Source organism: Octopus bimaculoides, chromosome 8 (genome assembly GCF_001194135.2).
Source record: "Octopus bimaculoides isolate UCB-OBI-ISO-001 chromosome 8, ASM119413v2, whole genome shotgun sequence".
Classification (NCBI taxonomy): Eukaryota; Metazoa; Mollusca; class Cephalopoda; order Octopoda; family Octopodidae; genus Octopus; species Octopus bimaculoides.
In genome coordinates this window covers 59,183,154-59,193,230 of record NC_068988.1, presented here as the reverse complement: position 1 = coordinate 59,193,230, position 10,077 = coordinate 59,183,154, and the positions used below count along the sequence as shown (strand labels likewise).

At 35.6% G+C, this 10,077-nt stretch overlaps 1 protein-coding gene across 1 annotated transcript in view; it reads left to right on the top strand.

Moving 5' to 3' along the window:
• LOC106870912 (orexin receptor type 2) overlaps nucleotides 1-10,077 on the top strand; it is a 355,794-nt gene that overhangs the window by 298,591 nt on the left and 47,126 nt on the right. The window contains exon 3 of the mRNA XM_014917147.2: nucleotides 2,695-3,079. Coding sequence (XP_014772633.1) covers nucleotides 2,695-3,079 — 385 coding nt within the window. The remainder of the gene's footprint in view (nucleotides 1-2,694; nucleotides 3,080-10,077) is intronic.

The following is a 10,077-nucleotide window of genomic DNA, read 5'->3' as shown; positions in this document are numbered from 1 at the left end:
TGTTATATATATATATCCCTTATTCTTGTATGTTTAAGCCTGAAGGTTGCGGCCTTGCTGGGGCACTGTTAGTGTAATCATCTTTTAATTGGCCAAATGTATATGATTGGCTTTTGGGGAAGGAGGAAATTTGACGCTGCAGCCCTCGTTTGAGTTTCCTGCTTTAATATTGGTTCATCTGGGATCTTGAATACCAAGGGTTCAAGGTGTTACTTAAAAACAACTACCCCTTCTCTGTGGCGATCCTCCAGATATTTTGGCAAGGCGTTGAATGGCTGTGAGCCCTTGAATACCAAGCTATTGCAGTACATTTGCCATCATATTAGATCGGACAGCTGGGACTTTTGGAACAGTTTAGTGACGTCCAATTCAATGTGTGGTGTAACTCTCAATTCTAAAGTTTGGTGCAAGCCCCTCTAGTATCTTCCAGACATATCACTGCATACCACTTCTATCCTCACTCCAGGGAGAAGAGACGTAGCTCTTTCAGTCTCTCCCAGTAGCTCAGCTGTCCCATTGATACAATCTTCCTTGTGTAGCAGTGCTGAACTGCCTCAAATTACGTTATTAATCCGACAGTGTAAAGTGACCACAATTGATAAGTGTCGTCCAGTCGGCTGAGAAAATGTCCTCCATAGCTTCCTCGTCTTTTGTTCTGAAGGTTCTCACAATCCATCCAGTCATTCGTCTGTACACTGTCACCATCTTGGTCATATGCATGTGGAATGAGGCATTGTTGCTCATATCAATCCCAAGATGCCGCACCGTATGTAATTCTGGGTTTGCCGCTCCAGAATATCGTTCTTGCGACTTCTCTTTCTACCCTCTGTTTTTCATTAGAGTGTTGAATTCATTTTCGATCTCGAGCAATGATTGTTCGTGATAGGATCGTCTGTTATTCTTTACCGGCCCATTTAAGAGATTTGAAATTTTTGCTCGTCGTCTCATTATAATCCTCCTAACCCTGTATATTGTATCTTTCTGCTGGCTTGGCATTTTCTCTGGAGTGAGCTTACTGCATATGTCATACATGATTGTCATAAAGTGTTGTAACTTTGCCTCAATATCTTGCGTAGAAAGATTGGCAGACCAGTTTTGTCCAATGAGTTCTTTCTCGATACCATTCCAAACAGATTTGTGAAAGTTCAGGCTGGAGGGAAATTGGGTACTTCTAGTAGCCTGCTTGTCTGTAGACCTCTGCAGACTGTACATTGATAGCTCAATTAAATTGTGGTCCACGAAAATCGTTGGTGTCATCTTAACATTATAGATGGGTGACGTGTTGTTTGTGAAGCAGAAGTCCTGGATATTTTTCGCCCTTGTTTGCTGGAACACTATTTACTCCATAAAGAGCATGTTTGTGAGGTCAAGCAGAAATTCTGTATGCTTAATGCATGCAGTGGCATACATCAGAAAAGGCGACTCTGAGGCCATTGAACATAAGAGAGGTTGAAATCCCCTAGAAGATCTATGTACAGATTGTCATTGAGGTTGGTCGTAGTCTTCATGACATTTACTATGATGCATCCTCGAATAAAAAAGTGGATGTAAAGACGTAAATATATTATATCATATTTCTACAACTTTTACGAAATACACATACACACATACACACACAAACATCTATATATATTACCAATTTTCCAATGTAATATACTTTTGATTATATGGACAAGTTATGCTCCAAAAGAAGTAAACTAAAGTCTTTCCAACTTGCAAAAATGATCTCGTGAGAACAGTTCAAAGTTTTTACTATATCTATTTTCATCGTAGTGTTTGTCCCAAAGGCATCCTCTATTTTTACTGTAATGTTTATTTGAATATCTAACGTTCAGGCACATAGTTATTTTAATGCTTGTTAATTTTAGAGAACTTAGCATACACTGCGTGATTATTCTATGCGTGATTATTCTTTGCAGAAAAACAATTATCATGCATTCTAGCGAAACACGCTTAACTTTCATGAATATTTTCTGATTTTCAGAGAAACATTTTCTCTTAGAGAATATATATATATATATATATATATATTTCATGGAACATTTATCGTGTGACGAGCATGTAAGCTTCATGTATCATATGATGTACCAGATAATATGAAAGTAACTCATAGTTCACGAAGACGAAAGAAAAGGACCAAATAATATATGATATTGCCCGTGATTCTGCATTGCAATAAGGTTTATTGACCTTTTGTTGAACACGAAACAGCATTAAATAAGATAAATCAGTATACGGCAGGAAATGAACGCATTAAGAAAAGTATCATTGTCCCTTCTTAACCGCGCGGTGGTCCTCTCTCCTAATGTTCAATTCGCCAGATTTTATATACTTGGACAAACATCTCCAGACGCTTCAATGACATCACGTCGCAAGGCATTCCATAAGGTTTTTCGAACGATAGTTCATCATCTCTAGCTGATTTTTCGAGTCAAATTTGCATAGGCGTTAATGTATTTTATGGCGAAACATTGACTTGTGATGTGATATGGTAATTCGTGGTTCTGAGGTAGGGATATTTGAAAGCTATTGATGAAAATAGAACAGGATCAGTATTCCAAAATATTTAGACAGCAATTTGACAACATTCTTTACATATTTGAAGTTCTGTAATAAATTGATACAAATGTCTACTGAGCAACCTTTGAAACGTTTAAAGTGCATTAATCTATTTTTCTTTCTTTTATTTTCCAGACTGTGTCAGTTGCAGTTTCTGTATTAACGCTTAGTGCCATATCTATTGAGCGCTGGTATGCCATATGTCATCCACTTTCTTTCAAGAGCACAGCATCGCGGGCCCGTAACATCATTCTTACGATCTGGCTGTTGTCCGCGTGCGTGGCGTCACCCGATCTGGTAACAGCACGAACATATCGAAGCCTTCCAATGAGATACAACTACGTGAAATGGTTAGTGTCCTGCAGACCAAGCTGGACACAAAGATCGCAGTTTATATATCAGATGTTTTTATTCATTGCACTCTATTTCCTACCATTTTGTCTCATGGCTTTCACTTATACCCGAATCACACTTGTATTGTGGCGTGAAGATATTCCTGGTGTCAATGAAACTGCTGGAGGTGAGATCATATTATATACTTATACTGATCCCTATTTATATAAATAACTTAAGAATAATTTTAATTAGGATATTACTGAATGCTTCATAAAATATTATTGAAATAAATCATATGCGTGTTTGCTATAGTATATACAGAATCTAATTGCTTGAAGCTGTTTGTATTTGTAAAATCTGTACATAGAGGGTAATAACAACATATTTTGAATTCAGATATTTTGCATTTCAAAATATAATACTATAACAATCGAATTATTAAATATGAGATGCTTTTCATAAATGAGATGAGTGATAGATTAAATATTTTGCTTTTTTCTGTCTGAATTACCTAGTCACGTTATTAAATACCACTTTACCTATGCTGTGCAGATTCTTTAACGAGTTGCCTTTTACATAAGGCTAGAAGAGACTATATCGTACTCAGAAACCTAACGAAACTAGTGAAATGGAACAGAAGTGAAACATGTAAAATTTTCAAAACAATATCACGAGAGATTTGGAGCATATATGAAGAAAAAAAGGAAAACAAATAGTAGCTGAGTTCGGGAAAATTAATAATACTTATCCACGATTAGATATACTTGACTGAGGTGCATAGATTCCAGAGTACGCTAAATATTTTGTTAGAACCCAAACTAATCACATGACAAGAAAATATATGCTGATAAGCTAATGTTCCCAATTCATTGAAACATAATCTCAGTAACAATATTCCATTTTGTAAATCATTTATTGTATACAAGTCATTTGTATAGCTTAATTTTTTTTGTATCTGCATACATGATTTTCTTCTTTTATACTATGAAAAAAATCAAGTGACATTATTTACATTTATATAATTTATTAGAAACTCTTGAGTCATTTCTTAAGCAAACATATTTCTTTTACTGCCGTTTAAAAATTTATTTCAGCATACATGGATAATTCAACGTACAAATAAATTATTCTGTACACACGTACCCTTTAATATACCAACGAATGGATTACTATTTTCAAATGTTTGCAATGTATTTACTTCTGAACAAAGATATTGATAGTTTGGCAAAAGAATAAATTATATCCGTAGTGATTTTTACTGGTAATAATATTCTGCTTGTGTTAACTAAAAAGCAAAAAAAGAAGGCACCCTCAATAAAGTTAGCTAAAAGATAATCTATTTTGATTATGAAGTGAATACACCTAACGGTCTTAACAAAACAAAGAAAATGTTTCTTTCTTCCCATTCTGGATCATTACATATTTATTGTATTTGTGTCTTTGTGCAAATATAGTTCATTATATAGATAAAATATATCTACCAATCTGATGATTGTGTCAAATACTGAATGGAAGCTAGCAACGACATAGTTTCTTGGTTGCACATTATGTAGAATATTAGAGCTTAAATTCTTATTACAAACCGTTTCAGCTAAGCCCACATGCACTTACCTCTCATGTCAACTGAACAAGAATTACTTCTAAGACTTGTCAATTTACCCACTGCAACATGGTACAGTTCTCTATGCCTGTGTAGCTTCGTTCGTATTCTTTTCCTCCAGTTTGTATCTTTCTGTTCATTTACTTTTGGATGTTCAGTTTTTCGCTTGTAACCTACTATGTTAGCTACGGCAATATGTTTTCTGCTTTAATCAAGCTTAAAACGTCATTGACTTTGCATATGACTTTCCTCAATTATTTTCTGTCCATATAACTTACACATGGTGGGATTTCTTTGTTTCTCTCGGTCACTCTACCTCGCAACGTTTCTAAATTCTCATCTTCATCAATCAAGTCATGTGCTATACTTGCTGTCACTCGTCCATCCAGATCGTCTTCATTAGTTTCTTTTTCAGTATTCTCTGGTGCTCTACGGTTTTCATTTGTTTCGGTTTCTTCAACTCTTACTCCTTCATCACTGCTTTCGGCTACTGCTGTTTCATTCTCCTTCTACTGTGTTTTACTGTTTCTCTGAATTTCTTCAATCTCTATACCAGAATCCAGTCGTTCCTACGGATTTCTCTTTCTTGGTCAATCAGTCACTAAGCCGATACTTCAAAATCTCCTTTTCATCCCATTTTCTGTTCATTAGATTTATGAAACCTCTTTTATTTCGTTCACTTCTCAGCCACCATTCTATTACTATTTTGTTTACTTCTTTTTCCCCATTTCATGCCTTTTCTTTTTCTTTCAACACTTGACTGCGATTTTGGTCCTGATCAATAGCTTGATGACAGTTTGCCGAAGCTAGATCAAAAAAACTCCCTGCCTGTCGTGGGTGACAGCTCATGGTAAACAGTTCCAGTCCCGATAGCACATTTGCGGTTATTATTTAATTTTGGCATCACTCATTTCGAGGTAGCATTTGTAAGGTTGTGCAATCACCAGTATTTCTTATAGTGACACCATCCCAAGGTCGATTGTGAGACATGGCACCAGGATTCCACACCTATCATCTTGTATACTGTTTGTAGCGCCAGTCTCGTTCAATCTATTGTTTTATACCTTTGTATTTGACATTTTTACTCCTGAGAATATTGGTGGCACATCCATCGGTGTTTTTATTAAGTCACCTTTTCAAGAGTGGTTGCCGACCAAGTCTGAAGGGACTCATAGGCCCCGGAGTGGTGTTACAGGGACAATATTTTCCCTACAGTGACCTGGAGGTAGCAAGGGGCCTACTTTGGCCGTCTAGCCATATATGTGCACTGAAGCGTTATCCTCACGGCCATTCACAGAGCTTGGCTCATTTTCCAAATAGCTGTCTAGTTGGTAAAAAGGATGCTGTTGGTTGCTGATAGGGGGTGGGTGAGTTTTGTCCAGCGTACAGATGTGTGAAGACGGAGAACTGTTTCTAACTGGAAATTAATTAAATATTAGGACAGGAAAATTAAATTCAAATCTAAATTTAAGCATGAAAAATGCGAAGATATTACCTTACGATTCCCACGATAGGACGTCCTAAGTGTAAATAAACACCCTACCTCCTGTTAGTAGCAATTGAACCATGTGTTTTGCAGAGAGTGAGTCGGGGAGAGATAGAAAGAGAGAGAGAGAGAGAAAGAGAGAGAGAGAGAGAGAAAGAGAGAGAGAGAGAGAGAGAGAGAGACTGAGAGAAAGAGAGAGAGAGAGAGAGAGAGAGAGAGAGAGAGAGAGAAAGAGAGAGAGAGAGAGAGAGAGAGAGAGAGAGTGAGAGGGATGAATTGAGATTATAATTTCAATGAGAGGAAAATTGAATTCAAATCTAAATTTAAGACACAGCTTGTTGCTTTGGCTGTTGCTGTTGTTGTTACTCTTCTTGTTGCTGCTATTCTTTGAGTACAATATTTGTGCATTAGAAATAGTTTTCCTTTTTATGAGTATTCGATATCCCAAAATAGTATTCTGTTCTTATTTTTTAAGACATTTTCCTTGGGTATCTCTAGTTTCTCGTTTCTGTCAGCATTAAATAGATCTGGCACGAATTCCAATATCAAGATTCAGTAATATATTAGTTCATGTCAACTACTTAGAAGCCAGAATCAATATTATTTTATTGTTACTTTCCCGCCATATTATTTGTGGTGGTTATTTATTATAATCTGCTTTATGATATATTTTTTCCCAGTTTTTATTGCGGAGTTTTTAATAGATCGCCACCCTTAAACACCCTTCATTCTCTACTGTGAGAGCAACGCGTTATAATTCATACATTTTGTATTTGACGAGGTAAATATTTTAGACTTTGTTGTTTAAATTTAACTGTAGTTACCATACTCATTGCAGTTCTTTCCAAAGAACAAATATCTTAAGCTTCTGAGAGTTTTAGCATTAGTATTAAAAGCAGTTATTTTTAATATTTTTATGAGCCCGTCTTGTTTTCCCATATAATCAATACCAAAGACGTTGTACTGAAATTCAGTTATTTCGATTAATATATCACATATATTTAAATTTGTCTCTCGTAAGGTAGAACGGCAAATCAACATCTATAAATGCGTTTAGGAGAATTAGTGTCACTAAAGATAGTAACGTTATGTATTGATGTCAGCGAGGTGACAGATTCCATTAGAATTTCTAATATTATATACGTGTATACAATATCGACGCAATCTGTGACCGTCTTGTCATCGAAAATCAGTAATTAAACATGAACGAATATAGTCACACATTAGCTCAAAGGCAAAGAATAAAAAAAAAACAAGAAAACAAAGACATGCACAAAGTGTGCTGAAATTAATTTACTTATTCCTACTAACAAACACGTGAAAACACAAACACATTCGGGTGTGCTTGTATTTGAGTATGTATAGAAAGTGTATGAGAGAGAGAAGATCTGTAGGAAAAAATATCTTCTTTTAAAAAACAAAAAAAAGGAAGTATCTCTTCGGACACCTCGAGCTGCCTATGCTGTGAGACATACATACAAAGAAAATGAAAATGAAAAACAATAATAATTAAGATCCAGAAAACTGCCTGACCGACCTCTGTTCTGATATAATGAGTAATTTGGTGTTTGTGTCAACCTGGTAATAATTGAAATAGGCTGACGCTAGTACCAAGTTCCTCATTATAAGAAAGCATTCCAAACGCTTATGAAGAAATTTTGATGTGTTATGTAGAGCAACACTTATGACGTGACGTGTGGAATTCCATTATTTATAATTATCAACTGTGTAAATTCACTCTATGTTGTCACTTAGATATAATTGAGATTATTATTTCTCTATATGTAAATGGATCTACATTGGTTGCGGCAATGCGTGTTCCAATTCTTCGATCATTGAACCTGTATTCTCATTAAATGTGCAAGTAATTTTCCATAGACAGGAGGCAACTTAATGTAATTCTTAAGGAAAATTAGTGACATTGTGCTTTGAAGTGTAGATACATTACATGAAAATGCCTTCGAAATATTTTCTTCCATCCTAGTTTCTCTCACTAAGTTTAGTCGACTGTGTAGAAACGTCAAGTTCATGGCAAAGCCACCTGTTCAAAGTAACACGCAGGAGGCTAAAACGTCATTATTACAGAGAAATATGCCTTAAGGATTCGGCTACCTATGCGTCTACGATTATCTCATTAAAACGAACAGTTAACCACGTTTGTATAATATATACGATCTGTAGCATGAAAATATGTAGAATCTGAAGAGAAATAAACAAGCTGAAGTAACCTACATGATGCACTACACGTGAGGAAACTGTGGTTACGCGATATGTTGTGCATGAACATTTCACAAAATTGACACGGCATGGAAATTTCAGAACTACAAAATATGTATACAGACACATACGCACGCACACACACGCATGAAATGACTCAAACACATGCATAAAAATACTTACAATCAGGCAAGAATAGGGGAACTCGTATATATATATATATATACATATAGTAGATATTGGCTAGTCTATTTCGTAGCTGCTTCGATAGCAGTGTCAAACTGGCAAAGGGTCACGCCTACGACGGTGGAATTTGCGCACAACGCAGTGCATAAACGTTTGTGGAAAGTAAAGTAATAAAAGTGCGCATACGTCGATCAAAAGAGAATGGGGAAAGGAAGATAAATCAAAGCATGCGTACAGACAGACATACGCACACATATACACAAACACACCTTACGCACTCACACACATACACACACACACGTACAGACACACGTACAAGTACACACGAACGCGCATGCGCACAAACGGTCACACACACCCGCATGCGCTGCCACATGTACACACACACGCATAGACACACATAAAGGGGGGTGCTCAGTAATGTTCCTGGCTTTGAGCAAAAGAAAATACAGGTGGGTCAGTTAATTTTGATTTTATTCAACATATTCCTCTCCTGGTTCACTCACTTATTGCAGTTTTTCTTAAAAGACCTCGAAAGTTTGGGTCATAGACCAGGTCTTTCGTGACTTCTTAAAAGTTAGGAATCTTTCAGCACTACCGCGTATAAAATAGGAGGTTACAATCGTAGATGAAAATATATAACTACGCAAGTATCAATTTTACACCAAGTTATATACATTAAATATGTGACTGTGTAGTATATTGTATAATCATAACATTATTAATTGCATCCATCACGCATAAGCTTGCGAACAGTGTGTAAGAGAGAGGGGCAAAAGTGTGCAGTAGGAATTGTCTCATTAAAAGTTTATTTTGATTACTTGGAACTGGTACATTAAATCCAACATGTTTTTCGCAGATCCCGTCAGCAAAATTTTACGAAGAACGACTGAGTGTTAATAACTTTCTAATGCTGTGTCAGTTACCTTGTTCTTGTAGGTAGTTACTGAATGATTAAATGAAAGCATACATGCGTTGTTAAATATACATCTTAAAGACTAAATTAATTGATGTTAAAACCATCTGGACTACATACTGAGTACCCTGTACGACAACATTCGAAATATATTTTAGATTTTAATTTAATGTCGTCGACGGAATCTACAACTGACATCATTTGTATAGAGTTTTTAAGACGCCTGAAACGGAATTGACAACGATTTTCAAGACTAATGTTATTAGAAATCTGTTTACTGTGAGCTCAATTGTTTTATTAGAAGTCATATCGTTTCCTCGTTCCTTTTTCTGTATTTGCGGGGAGATGGAAAAAGAAATCATACTTGATTAAGTGAATTATTTAATATTCCTATCTTTTACTCATGCGAAGTCATAATCTGAGTCATTATTAACAGACAGCATAGAAAAATCTGCTTTGAGCGTTTGGTCTGTTATAAGAAGCATTCTCAACTATTTAGTAAATATTTGATAATCAATGAAACGTAATTTTCATTAAAAGTGGAGCATGTAACATATCTAATTGATAGACGTATTGGATATGTTGATTTCTCTATGAAATTTATCTCAACATCTACGCATAAACACACACATCCCTATATGCATATATATATACATATACGTGTATATCTATATCTATCTATCTGTCTATCTATCCACAAACACACACAAACACACGCACTCACACTCATACACACATATATATATATATATGCATATATATATATATATATATATA